The sequence below is a fragment of the Setaria italica genome, chromosome IV (genome assembly GCF_000263155.2).
Source record: "Setaria italica strain Yugu1 chromosome IV, Setaria_italica_v2.0, whole genome shotgun sequence".
Classification (NCBI taxonomy): Eukaryota; Viridiplantae; Streptophyta; class Magnoliopsida; order Poales; family Poaceae; genus Setaria; species Setaria italica.
The window spans coordinates 29,873,145-29,894,070 of record NC_028453.1 but is presented as its reverse complement, the minus strand read 5'-3'; the positions used below and the strand labels follow the sequence as shown (position 1 = coordinate 29,894,070).

The 20,926-nt window shown below is 45.8% G+C and overlaps 1 protein-coding gene across 5 annotated transcripts; it reads left to right on the top strand.

Annotated features, from left to right (window-relative positions):
* The first annotated feature begins 13,431 nt into the window (after positions 1-13,431).
* LOC101768533 (nuclear poly(A) polymerase 4) lies at positions 13,432-20,020 on the top strand. 5 transcript variants are annotated; one of them, XM_022825725.1, is made up of 12 exons: positions 13,432-14,093; positions 14,212-14,289; positions 14,493-14,600; positions 16,065-16,127; positions 16,225-16,386; positions 16,899-17,012; positions 17,110-17,172; positions 17,250-17,579; positions 17,655-17,819; positions 18,396-19,271; positions 19,355-19,432; positions 19,530-20,020. In XM_022825725.1, exons 1-11 carry the CDS (start codon positions 13,989-13,991, stop codon positions 19,382-19,384), a joined length of 2,094 nt encoding a protein of 697 aa, XP_022681460.1. In that variant the 5' UTR covers positions 13,432-13,988; the 3' UTR covers positions 19,385-19,432; positions 19,530-20,020. The 5 variants fall into 5 exon arrangements, with proteins under 5 accessions (XP_022681460.1, XP_022681459.1, XP_012700978.1 ...); XM_012845524.3 differs by having other exon boundaries at positions 13,433-14,093; positions 19,386-19,432; XM_012845526.2 differs by having other exon boundaries at positions 13,444-14,093; positions 19,395-19,432.
* Positions 20,021-20,926: the final 906 nt, after the last annotated feature.

The following is a 20,926-nucleotide window of genomic DNA, read 5'->3' as shown; positions in this document are numbered from 1 at the left end:
ATTGTCGCATGTATTCTAGATGTGGATCGACCTACTTAGGGGCTATCAAACGCTACGCCGTAACAGGGTAGTTATAAAGGTAGCTTTCGGGTTTGTCAAGAAGCATGCTATGAGACATGGTCAATCAAGATGGGATTTGCCCCTCTCTGATTGAGAGTGATATCTCTGGGCCCCTCGAGTGATCGGATCCGAAAATGCATGGCCATGCTACGTACGGTTAAGAGTTAACCTACAAAGGGATTCCGAATCACAGGATCGAGAAAGAGCGGTCAGCTTGAAGCTAGACCAAATATCGTGAGGCAAAGGGAATAGCATGTATATTATGTTGTGATGGTTCGTCTGATATGATCTTCGTATGCGTATAGGAGTTGGCACGTCTTGCTAGAGGCCGCTACCGACTATTGGGCCGAGTAGGAGTACTCGGGCCATGTCTATACGTATCCGAACCCATAGGGTCACACACTTAAGGGGCTGGAAGCCCAATTCGGATCTGATCCGAGTTGGATTAGGTTTAGGAGTGCTAATGGGCCTCAGATCCAGAGGCCCATCAGGAACCTCTATAAATAGAGGGGTGGGGGCGCCCTAGGGTTTACACCTTTTGGCTGAACACACTTGCCGCGCCTCCCACGCCCTCTCCTGTTGCAACTCGCGGATCTAGCAATCCGGCTTGCGACGCTTCCTCCCTGCACGTGTGGATACCTTGGAGGTGTTGCGCCTGCAGCACTTGGACGAGCCATCGACGAGCCACCGACGAGCCACGACGAGCCGACGACGAGCCGCGGCACCGGAGGCGATCTTGCTGTGCACGTGGACGAGCTGCTGAGGAGCCGCTGGACGTGATCGACTACGTACGACTACGTTGTTCGACTACGTACGACTACGTGATCGTCTTCACTGCACCGACGCATATCTACATCTTCCGCACCAGTAGTGCGTCGAGTGGTAATCCCGTGATCCTTATACGGCAGTTCTTCCTGGTTATACGCGGTAGAAATTTTTGATTTGCGCTAGCGTAGCCTACCTCGTATCCCAACATCAAGTGCCTTGGAACGGAAGAAGCAAAGGTTCTGATGGGAGAAATTCATGAATACGTGTGTGGGGCTCATCAATCGGCTCATAAAATGAAATGGATGATCAGGAACAATGGTTATTATTGGCCGACGGTACTCGAGGATTGCTTTAAATATTATAAAGGATGTCAAGATCGTCAGAAGTTTGGCAACGTGCAGCATGCACCAACCTCGGCTATGAACCCAATAATCAAGCCATGGCCGTTTAGGGGTTGGGGAATAGACCTCATCGGACAGATTTATACTCCATCAAGCAAGGGACACAAGTTCATATTAGTAGCCACTGACTACTTTACCAAGTGGGTGGAGGCAGTTCCCTTGAAGACCGTGACATCAGCCGCCATGGTCGATTTCGTGAGAGACCACATTATTTATCGGTTCGGTATCCCTCAAACCATCACCACTAATCAAGGGACAATGTTCACTTCGGGAGAGTTTGAAGAGTTCACCGCCGACATGGGAATTAAATTGTTGAATTCTTCTCCGTATTATGCTCAAGCTAACGGTCAGGCCGAATCAACCAATAAGGGGATAATCAAGTTGATCAAGAGGAAAATAGAAGAGCAGCCCAAGAGATGGCACACATCCTTGACTGAATCTTTATGGGCATACAGGATGGCCTGTCATGGAGCTACTAAAATATCTCCTTATCAATTGGTGTACGGTCACGAGGCAGTATTTCCTTGGGAATAAATGATGGGGTCCAAACGCACATCGCTTCAAGATCAGTTATCGGCCGATGACTATTCCTTCCTCATGAAGGGGGAGCTCGACGATTTGGAGGGTCAGCGATTAAGGGCCCTGATCAACATCGAAGAAAATAAAAAAAGGGTGGCCAGGTGGTACGACAAGAAGGTCAAGGTCAAGCAATTCTCCCAAGGAGATTTGGTATGGAAGTTGGTGCTACCGATAGGATCTAAAGATCCCAAATTCGGTAAATGGTCACCTACTTGGGAAGGGTCGTATAGAATCGGCCGATGCGCTTCGGGAAATGCGTATATATTAGAAACTATCGAAGGAGAGTAATTCACAAGAGCCTTAAACGGAAGGTATCTGAAGAGATACTATCCCAGCATATAGGTGGATGCGTAGCCGACAATATGGCGTGTCGAGATGACGTGGCCGACTCCTATTGACTCATGTTCATATAGCCGATGCAAAGAGAAATCGCCTTAAGGACGAAACCTTTTGACCAGTCTGGCCAATTTATTATTCGGTAAGCAATAGGATACATGGCCGACACAGTACAAGTTGACCTTAGACCAAAAGTACCAACACATTCATTAATCAGGCTTCAGCTGAGCCTTATTCTTGTTGATTTCTCTCTTGACCCGGCCTAGTTCTATTAGGAGGCGGATGCTCTTTTCCTCCAAATCCTCCATGGCGGCTTCAACAGCAACTTGACGAGGAATTTGATGGCTTCTTTCGAGAGGTGGTTGGGATGTTCCTGCCAAGGCGTCCTGAAGTACGATCTAACGGGGTAGTTGATGGCTCTTCTCGGTTGGCGGCCGCCTGGAGCAGTTGGCTTCCATATGATCCAAGATCTTCTGAACATGAGCGGGGATATGATCCTTGAGTTCTTCGCGATGGGCCGCGATCAGATCTCTGTCCGCCTGCATCAGTGGTTCCTCAGACTGCATAATCTCAATGGCTCGTTCCAGGCCAGGGCTAAGGCGTCTTGGCTGAGAGGCAACAAACAATCACCCATCGTCAGATTGATGAACGTCGGGCGGAAGAACAAAGGGAGATCTCGTACCTGATTGACGGTGGAAGAGGAAGACATCTCGGCGCCTAGTTTAAGAGAATGGAAATAAGACAACTTGAGGAAGGGAGGCTGGGCGAGATGTGAATGCCCTTAGAAGCGATACGGGGTCTCATACTTATAGAAGGAAGAAGATGAAGAGTAACGGTTGGTAAAACGCATCCCATCGGAGTAAAGGATCATGAAATGAAAAGCTGCAATAGAGGACGGTTCAAGTTTGAATTCGCACGGCAACGGTAAAAGAACAAAATTCACCCGAGGAGAGCATTAATTGCCCCAATCGCTCGCTGCCGAATCTCATCGGCCGAATCCAAGACTCTTTGGTCATCATCGGCTGATCCAAGGAATTATGGCATGTGACGATGGAGTCTAATCGCTTCATGAGCCAGGTGTTGCCTCTCCTGCTTTAGATCGGCGATGATAGATGGGAGGTCTTGGAGTTTCTTCTCTTCGGCGGCCATAGCCTTGGTCACCTGCTCCATTTCCTTTGGTGAGCTCTGCCCATCGCCATTTGAGGCGGTCAATGGTGCCGACGTTGTTTGGGCGGGAATTTAGAGAACGCTGATTCGTTGGTGCACTTCCTGAGCTCGATGTTTGTAGGAATCCTCCACTTCACGTGCTTTTGCTAATTTGGCACGATCGGCCATGTGTCGTAAAGCTTTGAACACCGGGATCCGTATTGACTCGATATATGCTGCGGGTGCTAGGCTTCTTCTTCTTCTTCTGCAACTCGGCCTCTGATTTCACTGAAGAGTTGCCGAATCAGCGAGGCGTCTTCCACTAATCGGCCGACATCATCCTGGAGGAGGATCCGTATACTTTGGAGCTTGGCCCGGACTTCATCGGGAAGTTAACTCAGAGCGACCTGACGCGAGACGACCTCCTCGTCATCAGAGATTGTGACCGCAAAAGAGAAAAGGCTGTTGTTGGGGGTAGCCTGCTCCTGATAAAATAAAGAGACAGATTAGCTGACAGCAGTAGAAAATCAGCCGATTTGGGTGTTAAGTTTCTTACCTCTTTAAAACGGATTTCTTCTACTTGTGTTGGAAGGAGTGCTACCCCCATTTCGGGAATCGGCACAGCTGGTTCGTCGGAAGAAGAAGATTCGACGATTATCCGCACCGTACTAGGGCCAGCCTCCTGGAAAGTTACAAAATATATATATTTTCATAAGTATGAAGCGATGGTCAAATCTGAGGATGGATAACAACTGCTCTACCTCTGCAAGTCATCCGGCTGGTGGTCGTTGGAAGGGCACAATCGACACACCCAAAGCAGCCTGCATCAAAAATCGGTTAGGTGTTGATTAAGGATTAAGAGATTTGAGCAAAACAAATTTTCTCTACCTTAGTGGGAGGGCTTGCTAGCGTCTCGATCTCTGCTTGGAATGTGGCCGATTGCTGCGAAGATTGCTCTCGGATAGTTTGCGCAGCCTAATAGAAAGAAGAAATTAATACTGACAGTATACTTGGAAAAATGCGAAGTGTATAAAGTTACCTGAACGGCCTCCAACAACAATGATGTAGCTGCTGCTCCAGCTTCTGTAGCGACCTGGGGGTCAACTTCTTCGATAGTCGGCAGAGTCGGTGCAGCTAAAGATTCACCCGATGCCACTACCGATTGATCGGCCGATTCTATAAGGGCGCGCACTCGGCGGCTCGTTTTCTTTGAAGAAGTTATCTTCAGCTTCTGTTTCAATCAGCCGGTGGCGATGTCTTCGATGAACGGGGCCTAAAAGCCGATAAGTGGAAATGATGTATACGGATGGCGATTTTCTATCAGCCTGCCGCTTCGGCTGCGCGTTGGAGGAAGTTGACTTCCAGACTGTAAAGGAAAATAAAGGTTATCGGTGATCTTGTAGCATAAAAGAAACGATATTGAAATCGGCTAAGAAGAGGTCATTGCAATATGTTGCGGGGGATACACAGAAGAGATGCTGCTTCCATTCTCCCCACCACATCTTGAATTGCTGAACAGCAAAAGGAGCCACCACCCAGTTGTTTAAGTCAATGGTACTGGAGTCTGGCACCAAACTGCATAGCCGATTATAATCAAGACCTTTGGTGAGCTCGTTCCGAAACTTTGCGTGGCCGGCGAAGTAAATCTGAATCGGCAACTAACCGAGGCCAAACTGTCATGCTACAACTGATAGATTATAAAACTCATAAGTTGGAGAATCTTTCCCGGAAAAGAAGTTCGCCAGTAAGATCCCTGGCTTGATCAAGACATATGTGAGCTCATTGTCAAAAGAATTGGTCATCGAGTCGAAGCAGAAGGGATGCTCAAAAAGTGGCTCAGCTCTTTGGTATGGGTACCAACTCGTGGTTTCTTCACTAAAGTCGTCGTAGAAGCATCTGAAATACTCAGCTGTCTTGGTAGGAGTAAACTGGCTGCCAGGAAAAGCTGATGCCGCCTCACCGAAAGAAGTGCACCGTCGTTGAACTGTTGGGTTTTCCTCTGACTCAATATTGGGAAATGTTTTGGTCTCTATTTGCTGCCGAAAAACCTTACTCATGTATAAGTTGAGCCAGAGAGTAATGAACCACCAGGGGCCACCGGGATTACCAATCGGCTCCCCGGTTGATAGTTTGACGGTGATCTGATGCATCATGTGGTAAGCCGATCCTAGCAGGTGTTTTCGCAGAGGGATAGTGGATCCTCTTGCCAGGGCTTCGACCAAAGCTTGTGTATTAGAGGAAGGGCCGACTGCTTTGCCGCAAAAGAATTGCTTCTCTAACCACATTGTTAAGAAGGTTGTATATTCCCTGTCTCCAATCGGCCCAGTCTTCATGTTTTTATTAATATATCCTTTCCACCCGCCGATTCCTTTCGTCTCCAGCCGATGGGTCGGCTTGATCAGAAAATCAAAAGGTGTATCAGGGGAGGAGATGTCGAGGCCGGTCAGCATCAGAACGTCTGCCAGAGTTGGGGTCATGGGTCCGTGTCCAAAAAGAAATGCATTAAGCGCGTCGGACCAAAAATAACAAGCCGCCATCACCAGAGGTTCATTCTTCTCCATCTGGGACAAGGACAGATTTATGCATTGGTCGATTTTCAGTTCGTTCCAAAGAACTCTTTTGGAGTTGGACATTCTTTGATACCATTCTTTCCAGCCGATAGTTTCGTTCGGCCAAGATCTAAATGCTCCTGTCCACTGGTTCAAATCCATGGGCGACTGCTTAAAGGGAATCCTATGGGTTTCTAGATTGATCAGATCAGTGGGGTTTGGATTTCCCATAGGGCCTAGGCCGATGAGGCCGGGTGCATCAGAAATGCAGATGGTGATTTGTCGTCTGACCGCCTAAGGAAGATAAAAAGGGAAAACTAAGAATAGATCTAAAAGATGCATGAGCAGTAAAAAGTAAGGGGTAAGGCTTCGAGTATTTACCTCTGGAATGAAGCTCATGGTCGACGATGGAGCCGCCATTGAAGAAAATGAAGCAGGATGAAGATGAGAGAAAGATCGCCGGAGAGATGCGACCAGGAGACAAAGGGGCACTGGGATGAGATGGAAGATGATTTGCCGGGGAAAGGAGAGTTACTGAGCTTGTGGAGAAGAAGCGGCGAAGAATGCTAGTATTTAAAGACGGTTCAAGAGAAGGGGTAAAGGCGGGATTTTTACCGCGCCGTCTACACGAATTTCGGAGGAGCGGTTGTCTCAGGCGCCCAGTTCGAAAAGATGGCAATCATCAGGTTGAAGACTGCAAAAACCAAAAGGAGTTTTTGCCGTGCTTGTCTCGGAGAGAATTAAAAAGAATTTCGAAGTAAAAGATATTTTTTACTCCGAAACTGGGGGGCATGTGTTGACGCCGGATTTTGACACGTGTTTTGAATCGGCGTCAAGGGAGGAAAAGATTGGCCGACGTGGTAGGCTAAAAGCTACAGTTGGGAATCGGCCGATTGACGCTACAGTATTTCGGCCGATTGGTGAACGGAGTTGATGAAGGTCGGCCGATTGGAAGTTAGAGTGGCTTGGCTAGTATGGGACTAAAGTGGGCCGGAGTAGAAGATTAGTTAAAGAAAAAGGTTGGCCCGTGGAATACGATAACCAACTCTGATACGAGTTGTGTTTGTAAATATTTGTTATCAATTAAAATTAGAGATAGATCCTAGGTGGTTAGGAAATTAGTTGTAACAGGCTATAAATAGCCGTCTCTAGAGATTTGTAAAACATACATCAATCAATACAACAAATCTACTTATTCCTCGCACTTTACTATCAAGTCGGCGACGTCGCCAAAAATCTTTTCTTTTCACGAGTTTGTACGGATTGGCAGGACTGCATCAACACGATCTCTGGCCGATTTGTAAGTTCCGTTTATCGAGTAATATCTAAGTTTTAACTTCGAGCGCATCGCTGTCGTTTCATTTACATTTATTCACCGGTTATCGATATTTACTAGAATTATAGGTTTTATCTATTGTTCTAGTTTTATCACCGGTTATCCAGCTTGAGATTTGAACTGTCGGCTTCATCACTATTATTCTTATTTATCGCCATACAGCCGATTAGATCTGTTTCAAGTGTTGTTTTTGTAGCATTGTTTAATTTACTCTAGTTATTTCTTTGTAATTGCTACGTGATTATCGGCTGCTTTATAGCTGGTCATCTTTACAATAAATCAGCCGATTTGCAGACACGCTTTTTCGAGACAGATCAGAATTTTAGCTGATCGAAACCCCTGCAATTTAATACCTTTCTTTCCTTGTCAATCAACAGGTCAGATTAACGGGCACGCCACGCGAACCGCACCAGGGCAATAACCCGAATATGAGTTAAGCAGATTCTCCCGGGTCGTGTGTCCGACGCTGAGGGTCATCGGCCGATTTTCAGCACCAACAGTATGAAATCCTAAAAATCATAAAAGTTTTTTTCTAATTAAATGAATACATTTTCAAAGCATATGGACTTGAATGAGAATGAAGGACAAGTTCAAGTACCGTTATAAGAGCGTTGGGCAAGTTCAATGACCGTTATGTGCATTTTGAGAGTATTATCGGGATGAAAACTCGCGACAAGTTTAAGGACTGTTATAAGAGTTCAGGATAAGTTTAAGGATTCTTATGTGTATTTTGAGAGTACCAGACTGGCATGAGAACTGGAGATATAGCTAGTTATGAGTTATGACCATTGTACCTCTTGTTGACAGCCTACTACTGCAACTAGGGCTAGCAGAAAAGCTCGAGGCTCGTGAGCCGACTCAGCTCGTTGATACGTTCGGCTTAGCTCGGCTCGACCTCTTAACCGAACCGAGCCAAACCTTGATTTCAGCTCGTTTTCTTAACGTGCCACTTGTGAGCTGTCCAGGAGGTGTTCTATTGACTTATTAGGCTCGATAATTAACAATACCAATCTTTTATTTTATTAATACAATGGTATTATTATTATTTGGCTAAAATAAATTTGTCATTCAAATTTTAAGTCAAATATGGTACTAATAAGGACTATTTGAGTCTCCAAACATCCATGTCATTCTAATTTATTGACTTGCATTAATTATTTCCGTAAGCTATACTTTTATATATTATAAACATGATTAAATTATAATATATTAGTTAATATCTCATTTTGATGTTGAATAATACTTAGCCTAGCTAAACAAGCCTGCTCGAGCTGTATTAACGAACCAAGCTTTAGGCCATGTTTGGGAGAAAGGGGCTAAACTTTAGCCCCCTCAAATGGAGTGCTAAACCTTAGTCTTTTGGGGTGTTTGGGTGAGGGGCTAAACTTTAGCATATGTGTTGACAAAAGACTCATTTACCCCTGCTTTCTCTCATCTCCTTTACCCCTCCTCTACTTCTTCCTTCTCAACTTCTTCCTTCTCAACTTCTTCATGCTCCTCATCCCCAACTCCTATGCCGCTCCTGCTGGCGAAGTGCGGCTCCCTGGCGCTCGATGTACTCGCTGTGGACGCCACGACGCCATCACCAAGCTCGCGGACGCCAACCCGGACGCCACCGCCGAGCTCCGCTTCCTCGCGTCACGCTCCAAGACTGAGGATGGGGAGCGAGGATCTGGCCGGCCGCCCCGGATCCGCAGTCGCGCGGCGACGGCATTGAAGCAGGCGACGCAGTCGTGACCCGCAACATACGGGCGGCACTGCGCCATGGCGAATGCCGGGGTGGCGGCACGGCGCCATGGCGAACGCCGGGGTGGCGGCACGGCGCCATGGCGAACGCCGGGGTGGCGGCGCGCGGCGGAGAGGTGAAGCCAGAAATCGTAGAGCTCCTCGTTGCGGAGGTGAAGCGAGCGGCGCCGGAGGAGGAGGAGCCGAGGCCCGTCCGGTGCGGCGGCGGGCATGGCGGCGGGGCCAATGGAGGCCGGGGGGAGGGGCGGGCGGAGGCGGCGGGGCTAGCGGAGCGAGGATCCGGCCGGCCGCCCCGGATACGGTCGGCCGCCACCGTCCTACTACTCCTCCTCGTCTCCCTCGCCGACGGGAAGCACGGGTCTGGTGGCGCCGAGAGAGAAGGGGGTGCGGAGGCGGCGGGGACGGGCGGCGGTGGCGTGGCCGGCGAGGCGGAGGCGAAGTGCGGCGGGGTCGGCGAGGCGTGGCCGAGCGGAGACGGCGGGGCCGGCAAGGTGAGGCCGGTGGGGCCGGCGAGGTGAGGCCGGTGGCGAGGCGAGGCGGAGGAGGCGGGGCCGGGCGGAGTGTGCGGGGAGAGAGAGAGTGCAGGGAGGGGGCACCGGTGGAAAGAAGGCAACCGGGACCACTTTTAGCCACTTTAGTCTATTTTAGCACCCCTTGAGGGGCTAATGGATTATGGGGGGCTAAAGTTTAGGACACCTGCGTTTAGCCCTCCTGTATGGGAGCAAGGGGCTAAAATTTATCTAAAATGGGGGGTAAAGCCCCCCTTCCAAACACCCTCTTATTAAGGAACCGAGGCAAGCTAGATTTTCAGCTCGTTATCATTAACGAGCCAAGCTAGCGCGTTATCAAATGAGTCGAGCTCGCTTGCCAGCCACCCGTAACTACAGCTGCACAACCACCTCAATCTACCTGTACCTGAGCCTCCGGCCTCAAATATAACTATATTTTTTTTGAAATTTTAGGTAAATTAATGAGCGACCAAGAGTTCTAAACTGTAGTAAGCAGATTTTGCTATAAGAAATCTTATCAGCTTACTTACGCTTAATTTACAGTATTAGCATGATCTTGATTGTATACGTATCTATACCTATTATTAAAGCAAGTAACGTCTCTGCCGATTTTTTTCGTCCGTTGTCCGGCTCCCGTCCGTTTCCCACGATTTCCGCATCCCACACGTCCCCTTTATGCTTCTCTATTAACGAACGCGCCCTGCGATTCCGCCACCGAAAAATTAAAGACGCGAGCGGCGAATCCCACCCGAAATCCCCGAGCTCGCTCGCCAATCCGATCCGCCCCATCGCCGGCGGATTATCCTCTTCCAGTTCGCCGCCAGGCCTTCCGTGACCCGGCCGCCCGTGCCCCCGCCCGCCGCGGTGCCGGCCGTCCGTGCTGACGCCGCCGGCGATCTCCATCGTCTCGAAGTAGACGGTTCGGCCAACCGTCCGTGTCCCATCCTTCTCCTCTTCCAGTTCGCCATCGGCCCTTCCGTGACCCGACCGCCCGCGCCCCCACCCACCGCAGTGCTGGCGCCGCCGATGATCTCTACTTGCGCTCGAACGGCGACGTAAACCGGCGCACAGGACACCGCGGTGGCTGGCGAGCACGTGCGAGGCGCGGGTAGGTAATGGCATCTCTCAAGACCGGTGCGTTCCTCGCTCGCCCGTTAGATTTGGGGGTTATCGTTTTCTAGAGTTTGCAGATGATGCTGAATGGGAGAGGAGGGATGCTGCGCAATGCTATGACTCCGTTCGGGAAGCTGTTCAATCGGAACACCGCATGTTCATGTGCACGCACACCCAAGTTATTTATCGGTGGTAAATCCTTTCGACCTTTCCCATATGATTTCTTTAAGTGGATCGCTTTCTATGGTCAGATTTAGAGAGATAGCATTATCGCGCCTGATCAAATTCTTCCTTTTTAATTTCCAATGGGAAGGATGTTAAGTGGTGTGATGGGTTCAATTTGGGGTGCGCTGATGTTGATTATTGCCTTTTGTTTCTTGTAATTGTATAATAAAGTGCAGGTCTTTGTTACGATACAAATGAAACAGCTCTCAAGGATGCTTTCTCTCAACATGGCGAGGAGCTCTGCTTGATGCCTAGAATTAAGTGTGCGCGTTTTTATACACTGAAGTTGCGGTACTCTGCTCCTGAGCGGTATCAACCTGTTGCGGTGTGGCCTTCTATTGACGTGAATTCTAATGTTCGTGGTCAGATTTGTTTCCTGCTGATGTAGTAGAGACTTGTGTAACTGTGGGTCAACTTTGCTGATTGAATGTTGGGCAACCGATTGCTTTTCTGGCCCTTTGCTTTCAATAGGAATGGATTAGACCAGTCCCTTAGGTTTTGGTGGGAATATCAGTTCAGATTCAATTCCCCCAACAGAAGCGCATTCCCTGCCCATCCAAAGGGGTTGAATGGCCTCATTCCCATCCATGTATGCAAGTTTGCTTCTCTCCCTTTTTTTACAATTGTTTTGCTACCTAAAAAATGTGACCATGATTGCTCTGCTTCTTGGTTTCAGTTTCTTTTGAGAATTGGTCATCATGGGGTGGGAGCTCACTGAGGTCCCTGGCAACCCGACGACCTCCCTCCAGGACTCCACAGGTATTCCAATCGGTTTAATTGCCCTAGCCTGCAATTGAATTTTATTGCTATTTGATTTTGTTTTTCTTGTTGCTTTGCATACCAGTTGATGTGGTGGCTGCCAACATTGAACCAAAGCTAACCAACGCTCTCATTAGGTAAAGGACTTTTCATCCCTGTTCTTTTAGTTTGGATTCAAACTTATCAGTGGTCTGTACCGTGGGAGTTATTGTTTAGTTAAGAAATTCAGGAAATAATAGTTGGAGGGCTTTGCGTTGGGTTAAGCAATGGGTGTCTAGAAAAGCCAATATTACATCTGGAATTTCTACTCTTCAGGAACATATTATTGTCTTTGATTTTCAGTTATGTTGCATCCACCTGATATGAAATTCAAACCCCCAATGTTTCTGTTTAGTTCTCTCTTCAATAAGAAAATCAACACCATGCTACATCTTTCTCTCTCCGAGTTGCAACGCGTTCCTGGTTGTGTTTAGCTTTAGCTTGACCAATTAGTGTGATAAACATTCCAAGTAATTTTTTTACTGGTCACAGGCAGTTGAGCACGATATGTCCTTTGGAGAATCTGAGGCATGTAAAGCGGGTTCGTCGATGTACTGAATGCAGTAGAATATGCAAATTCTCTCAATTTTCATTTTCTGTTGGCCTTCTGAGCACACTACTCATGGAAGACATGTCACTAGCTTTCTGAAAACACATGTTCTAAAGTCATGCTATAGCTCTAGAAATACTCCCAAGTGTCAGATACAGAATGATATTTAGCAGAGTTTGGTAGTGTCCGTAGAAGAGTAGTATGAATATTTACAGTATACACTCATTTCCGAATATTCTGCATTAGTTTGAATTAAAATGCACAAGACATTCTCAGGAGCCTCTTCAGGATTCAGAAGTGGCGTGCTGGCCAGCTGCTGCAACACATTCTACACTGGATTCAGATGTACAAACATTCTTTTGTTCCAATCAGATGTTCAGATTCAGTGGCAACACGATAAAAAAGTTACACAACATGATAAAAAATGTGGTGCGCTACACACATGATAAAAATATCGCGCGCTAAGCAATATCGTTTCGCCGTAGCAACGCACGGGCCTCTTGCTAGTAGAACTAAAACTATTTAAGTATTTACATTTATGGACAAAATTGAGAAGTCTTTATATTTATGTGCGGTCATTTATATACGGTGTTTGAAAGCCCATCCGTGGACCGTGGTACTCCCTCCGTTCCAAATTGTAAGTCATTCCAACTTTCTTGGAAAGTCAAAACATCTCAAGTTTGACCAAATTTATACAATAAATTGCTAACATTTATGATATCAAATAAGTACTATTAGATTCTTCATTAAATATATTTTCATAATACATCTATTCGGCACCATAAATCTTTATAATTCTCTCTGTAATTTTGATCAAACGTAAAGTAGTTTGACTCTCCAATAAAATTCGAATGATCTACAATTTGGAACGGAAGGAGTGCTGGAGTGTACAGTAGAGTCTCTAGAGTACACTAGTTCGTCTATCGGTCTTCTAGAAGATGCCGCTCCAGCAGGAAAGGTATGCCTCGGCGCCTCGCTCGTCTCGCCGGCCACGCCGCTGCCGCGTCCCTTCCACCTCCACACCGCGTCCGCGTGGCCCGCCCCGCCCCGCGGCGCCAACAGGTACGCAGCACAACACCACCACCACCCTTCCCCGCGTTAAATCGAAGCGTTTAGTTATCTTAATCAAATCAGCTGCGCAACGACCCCCGCTAATTCCCCGTCGAAATATCCGGTTAACCCCCTCCGGGAAAAGATCTCGCTCCCCTCACCGCCCCCGGGAAAAGATCTCGCTCCCCCTACCGCCCCCGGGAAGGAAATAGACCGACGGATAGGTAGCCCGCAGAACGCACGCACTCCCCCCTCCCTTTCTCTCTCCTCCCCCTACCTATTCGCCGCCCCTCTCTCCTCCATCTCCCCGCCCACCGCCGCCCGCACCTAGGGTTCCGCCGCCCCGGCGGTCCGCCCCCGCCGCGCCACCTCCCTCCCCCTCCCTCCCACCCGCCGCGGGGTGGCGGATCGCCGGATCCGCCCCGATCTGGATTGGATGGTCCCTCCCCGGCCGCGCCGCTCCGATCTGATCCGGGGGCGCGCCATCCGCGGAGCTCCCGCGGGGGTTTCAGATTCGGGCGGCGAGGGGGGAGGTTTCGGGGATCCGTGCGCCAGGCGGTTACCTCCGCGCAATCCTACTCGGAGTCGCCGCGCTCGCGTCGCGCAAGATATAAGGGGGTCGGGGCGCTCCGGATTGAGCCCCCTCCCCCGGGAAGAGACCGTGCCGCGCTGGATCTCCGCGGAAAGCTCGTTATTTTGGTGGCGGCGCGGCCGTGAGTTGCCGGGATTTTTCGGGTTTCCCAGGCGGCCGATCGTCGCCAGTTACTTTTTGCGGCGTGAAGGGGCCTGAGGAGGGTTTTGTGTTCTCGTGCGGTTGGTTCCATGGCGGGCGGCTCCGATGCCCCGAAGCAGTACGGAATAACGAAGCCGTTATCGCTGCTTGGGCCGGTGGAGGCGGATCTCCAGAGGACGGCGGAGTTAGAGAAGGTTCGTAATTGCTTCAGTTTCATGTCAGCAGTACGGTCTGGATTCTTTATCTGTGGGCTTCACATTCTCCCGTTCCTTATTGAGATTACATTATTTCTGCCGTCAATTCTGATTGCAGTTCTTGGTTGAGGCGGGCCTATATGAGAGCCCCGAGGAGTCTGCTAAGCGGGAGGAGGTGCTGGGGAAGCTTGACCAGGTATTTTTTTTCTGTTGCCTCATTGGTTGCTTGTGACCTAAGTATCAGTAAAAAGGGAACACAGTTTTTATAGGAATCCATGAATGCTGTGTTCTTTGTGCAAAATCTAAATAAATCCATGTTTTTCACTTGCTTCTATGTGGCATTATCTTTGCTAGCTTATTCATTTCTAAGCAGTAAGCACACTCTTTCGGCATTTGCAGATTGTTAAAGACTGGGTGAAGCAATTGACTAGTCAGAGAGGATATACTGATCAAATGGTTGAAGAGGCAAATGCTGTTCTTTTCACCTTTGGCTCATACCGTCTAGGGGTAATTTCTACTGCCTCCTATCATAATTCAATAATAGTGTAATCTTGACGGTTACAATTTAGGTTATCTTTACAATGATGATTATAGTTTTGATACTCCTTTAAGCTGTTGCCTAAGCCCAATTGAAACAGGGCATTGTAATGTTATTGCACTTGAGAACTAGTTGCAAGTAGTAACTGATGTGGAAAGAGTCTAAACAAAGGGAACTGAAGATTCAGATAAACAGGACAGTATGTTTATTAAATGCACTAGCCAGTGAGAGTTATCAAAACACATTATAAGAACACAATTTATAATGAGTTAAAAACCACAATTTGTCTTTTTTTTAAGTAGATTTGCTGACCACGATGACTTTTAGAATGAAGTCACACAGATGAGCTTTTTTAAACACACTGTTGCATGGGTCTAGAAGTCTCCAATCGCTACCTTGTGATATTACATGTTCATCTTTCTAGACCTTGTTAAACTAACACGAATTTCAAATAAATCATAGTCTATGGCAATGTTGCAATCTGCAATTTGCAGCCAATGTACATCATGAGAACAGTCCCTCGTCTGGAAATTATCTTATTTGGGCTGCCCAAAATCTATTGCCCCTTGTGCCATCTCTACCAAGCATCTGCTGTTAAAACTATAGGGTTCCATTTAACAAAGATTGAAAGCAAGGGCTGAGTACGATATCAGTAGTAAATGAGTGTAGAAATAAATGAATATTTATATTTTATTTACTATGTATAGTTGAGTTTTACAGCCAACTTTTGCAATACGCAAGTTGGTGGTCAATAGACACAAGATGCACTTTGCTTTGGTGGGTTTGGAGATTGTAGTGGTTAGCAACAAGGGTCTTGAAGTATGCGTGCTGTATGGAAATATAGTCTGAGTTCGTCTAAGTTCATTCTCACCTGGTGGCTGCTAGGCTGGCTTTTGCCACCTTAATGGCCATGTTTCATTCTGTAATGTTGCTGTCAAGTGGCTTCTAGGTCTAAGATGGGCCTTTTGGAGGCAGGCATGCCACTGGGAGGGATAGCATAACAAGATGTAACAGACTATTAACTGCTGGTTGCTTGTAGTGGCTTGTAGATACCATACCAGCCAGTAGGTGATTTAAAGAAGTTCTGATGTTAACTTGCTGCTAACAGTCATGAAGAATCACACAAATGTTATTTTTGGGTATGTGTAAAGAAATAGACACAACTAACCAAAACTGAACAAGAAACACAGGATCAACGAACTGGTAAGTCCTATTTACTGGTGACATGCTTAGCTCTGATTAAAATTGGGTACGTTTTTCTATATTGATATTTGGATCTTCGTGATGGATAACAATGCTGTCTATGTACAAAATAATTTTCTATAGATGCGGAGCAGAGCATCTTTTTGTCTCGTTTAACTTTGTTAAAATTCTTTGTACTTGATTTTTTTTCGTATAGTAATTTTTTGGCACGATTTTGTGTTTCTTTGTAGGTTCATGGACCTGGGGCCGATATTGATACTCTTTGTGTAGGACCTTCATATGTGAATCGTGAGGTGATGTTTTCTTTCTGTTGCATATTGTTATGTTTTATTTATGTATTAGACACAGCTTCATAACCTTAGTGATGTCTAACGTAGGATTTGTCTGCAGGAAGATTTTTTCATCATACTGCATGAGATATTAGCACAAACAGAGGATGTGACCGAGCTGCAACCTGTACCGGATGCACATGTCCCTGTTATGAAATTTAAGTTCCATGGAATATCAATTGACCTTCTTTATGCTAGTGTCTCCCTCTTAGTAGTACCAGCTGTAAGTTTCTTACGACATGTTTTCCACATTTGATCAATTATTTATCTGTTCAACTTGGATTTGCCTTATTTCATGAGGTACCATAAAGGTATTTTCATTCAAGCTATTCATCTAGTAACAGCATAGAACACTGCTATGATTTTAACACAACAGTATTTTGGAATCTAGAGGTGTCCTGCCTGCTGTTGGATATGTGTTTTTTGTTGTGTTTGTTGCCCAGAAACCAGTCTTCTTTGCTTTGTTTCTTGATTTTTTTATTTAGATATTTCTGAACTTTGTTTTTGGAATGCTAATATATATCACTTCTTCCCCAATGAAGACTAAAAAGATTAGAAATGATTAGTTTACAGGCAGCACTGCAGAACTTCCTCTGCTCTTTATTCCACCAAATTGTTAGCTTATTTTGCTTCGTGGCCTTAAATTATGAACAAAGGATTGCTGTTTTGTCCTTCTGTCTCATGCTATGCCATTTTATTCCAAGAGATGCATATTTGGCTAACATGCTACTGCAGGACTTGGATATCTCTCAAGGATCAGTACTTTATGATATTGATGAAGCAACTGTCCGTAGCCTTAATGGGTGCAGAGTAGCGGACCAAATTCTTAGACTTGTTCCAAATATTGAGGTTGACTCAAGGAATCAGCTATGCTCGTTTTGTCTTCTCAAGTGTTTCTTTGTTTTGGCTACAATTTCAGAATGTTCTGATTCAATGCATCTTGCAGAATTTCTGCACGGCATTAAGATGTTTAAAATACTGGGCAAAAAGAAGAGGTGTTTACTCAAATGTAAGTCTCCATCATACAGTATCTGTGGGTAACTTTCTCTTCAACTTCATATGATGTCCATTCATTTGTTCTGCCAGGTTACTGGTTTTCTTGGTGGTGTCAACTGGGCTTTGCTGGTTGCACGTGTCTGCCAGCTCTATCCTAATGCTGTGCCAAGTATGTTGGTCTCGCGATTCTTTAGGGTTTTTACCCAGTGGCGGTGGCCAAATCCAGTTATGCTTTGTTCCATTGAGGAGGATGAACTTGGTTTCCCCGTTTGGGATCCACGCAAAAATCCTCGAGATAAATGTCATCATATGCCCATTATAACCCCTGCATACCCGTGCATGAACTCTAGCTATAATGTTTCGACAAGCACGCTGAGGGTTATGATGGAGCAATTTCAGTTTGGTAATAAAATTTGCCAGGTAATCTTCTGTCACCAGTGAAGTTACTATTTTCATAAATATTTACCCTAACCATTTTTTTATGCGCTCTAACAGGAAATTGAAATGAATAAGGCAAGCTGGTCAGCTCTTTTTGAGCCTTTTCAATTTTTCGAAGCATACAAGAATTATCTACAGGTTGACATCATTGCTGAAGATGATGAAGACCTTAGACTTTGGAAGGGATGGGTGGAATCTCGACTGCGGCAACTAACTCTAAAGGTAATGTGCTCAGTCTTTTTACTCCCTCCGTTTTTATTTACATGTCACTTTAGCTGTGTCATATGTCAAAGTTATCCAACTTTGACTAAGTTTATTGAAAAATCTAAATAAATCTACAATACCTAATTTGTTTCATTGAATCCACCGTATAATATATTTTGATAGCACATATGTTTGGTATTGTAGATGGTGTTATATTTTTCTATAAACTTCATCAAAGTTGAAAAAGTTTGACTTAGGACAAAGCAAATATGACATGTAAATAAAAACAGAGGGAGTAATAATTCAAGCTAAATCAACTTGCTAGCTTTTGAGCCACTTGTATTATGGGATCGGAAGTTGTGGGGAAGATATTGGTTTGGGGTGTCAAGGTCACATAGTTTGATTGTTGGAGTCTGTTGCTGTTTTGATTGCTGGATTCAGCCAGCACCTCTAGCAAGATAATTTTCATTAAGGCCGTACCTGTGTTACTATCAATCTATCTTTTGTTGTTTCCTTCATGATTTTGTCTAATATCAATGTTGACGCTCTTAATCATATCCTGACTTAAGATAATATGTTGTCGGTTGTGAACAGATTGAACGTGATACATATGGAATGCTGCAGTGTCATCCTTACCCACATGAGTATGCAGACCCTTCTAGACAGTCTGCCCATTGTGCTTTCTTCATGGGCTTATCAAGGAAAGAAGGTGTGAAAATACAGGAAGGTCAACAGTTTGATATTCGTGGAACGGTAGAGGAGTTTAGGCATGAAATTAACTCTTATATGTTCTGGAAGCCTGGGATGGAGTTAGCTGTTTCTCATGTTCGGAGGAAGCAGATCCCAGCTTATGTATTTCCAGAGGGTTATAAGAGACCTCGCCCTTCGAGACATGTCAACCATCAGCAGCAGTCTAATAAAAATGATTCTGAAGATGGCACAGCGACGAGATCTCCGGACAGTCAGCTGAAGAGAAAGCATGATTCTGCTGGAACTGATGATGCTGAACCTGTCAGGTCTGCCAAGAGGTCATCAGTCAGCCCAGTTCATCCTAAAACTTTTCCAGAATCTGGGAATGCTGGTTTTGAGACAACATGTAACAACCAAATTAGAAGGGCTTCAAGCGATGCGAGTGGTGGTAGCCAGGCATCACCACAGGCATCTGAGAGAAGCCCAGAACCTGTTGCGTCTGGCCCCAGGTGTGCGTCAATGGGGGCAGTGTGTTCTGGTGATGCAACTAGTAAGCATGGTATTCCTCTTGTTGAGAGCTGCGCCACTCCAACTGTAGCAGTATGCACAACTTTAAAGCGGGTAGCTGAGAAAGTTGTGTCAGAGCTAGTTGGAAGTGAAAGGTTGGGAAGCACCAATAGTGCTGAGTTACTGGAGAGTATGGAAAAAGATGTTCTTGCTGAAAATGTGCATTTTGGTGGGAATGGAGTCGCACAAGGTGGCCTTCCTGAAGAGTTAGAGGTGATGATGCTTGTGCACCTGCTTCCTTTTTTTTGTTGCCTAGATATGATCTGAACATTCTTGTTTATTTCTTATGCATAAAGCCAAACCATAGGATTGAAGTCGGTTTTTAAGATGATGCAGGTATGAACTCTGGATGCATCGTGGAAGTCATCAATGAGGCATGGTCTTGAACTCAACTCATGTGTATTCAGTATCTACATTGCTCTGTTTTCTTTATACTCGGCTGTTTGGTATTTGTTTGTTACTTTATGGCAGGGCTAGTGTGGCATCAACTGCATGAGTTTGGAAAAAAATGGTGTAGAGATGGACAAGTTCTACCCCCACTGGAGGGAATGGTAAGTTGCTCAACTCACAAGTTTCCTTCTGGACACAGATCTGCAAGCCATGGGGGTTTGAAGCGGAGGCGTGGATGCTCATGTCGAGCAACGACATGGCAAAAAAAACAAAAACAAAAAACAAAAAACAAGCAAACCATCTCCTTGGTGGAAGGGCACAAGATGCTTGCTGGTACCCTGGATCTGCATGGACCTTCAGTTTTTACTTTTTGAGCAGCTGGCTCTTGTGTATGAACTGAGCTGTAGCGGTCTTCTCTGAGTTGACTTGTTTGATTCTCGGAGATACCTTGCCCCTCCCGTGCTTTAGGCCTAGAATAGAACTAGTTGTGATGCTGTGCTCCTTAAGAAGCAGCCCCCTTTGTACCTTTCCTCCCCCTTATAATATAAGATTTTACTGATTTTATGTGTTGATGGTGCCGTCCTAGTTCTTGCGATGATTCTGATGAGTTATGTGTGTTTGTGCGGTGTGTTTGACGATGAAGTCACTTATGAGTATATGATGTTCTGATGAGCAAGTGTCCGCAGCCCACAGTGAAAGAGGGTATCTGCTTCTGTGCCGTCATGTGCTTGGTCACAGGTCCAGTTTGCACTTTATTTGGTTGAGATTGCAATCTGTCTTCCAAATACTGTTATATACGTGGATACCACTTGGTTTTCCTACATTGAGTGATTTTCTGTTTATCTTGTTTACGATTGTAAGCCTTTGCTCTCTGATCCATTGGTTTTTGTATATGGCCTGTAGAGGTCAAGCACAAAAGTATCAAGCCTTCTAAATGACAATCATAAGGTAAACAATCTGGCGATGGCACATTAATTTCACCAAAAAAAATCGACTTGGTCGCTAACTGTTTTGTTTAGTTGCTCATTTCCAAGAAGAATGCTATTCTATGGGACAAAAGAGTAGTATTTCGGAACAGGTCTGAAAGAATGCAAATTCTATGGGCCTGGGGGAGTACTTCGGAACAGTCAGCTCCGTTGGCGGATTCTGCATGCTGTACAAGGATCAATAGAAACTGTGAATAATAGTAATTGGAAAACTGAGTTACATTTGCTTTTATGTTAGGATTGATTTCATGGAGAATCAGATTTAGAAGGTTCCAACTTCCTGAGAAAAAAGGATTCAAGAAACACTGGTGACAACCCTTTCCAGCTTAGGAAATTAGTTACTCATATCTAACAATGGAGCTCTCTAGATCTCTTGGCGGCCTGAGATTAGGGGGTATTTGGTTCCTTTACTTATTTTTAGTCCCAATCATATTGAATATTTAGATATTAATTAGGAGTATTAAATATAGATTAGTTACAAAATCCATTGCA

Coding starts and splice junctions, on each gene's coding strand:
- LOC101768533 (XM_022825725.1), top strand. CDS start 13,989: ATGGCGGGCGGCTCCGATGCCCCGAAGCAGTACGGAATAACGAAGCCG. Junction 17,013..17,109: donor GACTTGTTCCAAATATTGAG/GTTGACTCAAGG, acceptor TGCATCTTGCAG/AATTTCTGCACGGCATTAAG. Junction 17,820..18,395: donor TGCGGCAACTAACTCTAAAG/GTAATGTGCTCA, acceptor GGTTGTGAACAG/ATTGAACGTGATACATATGG.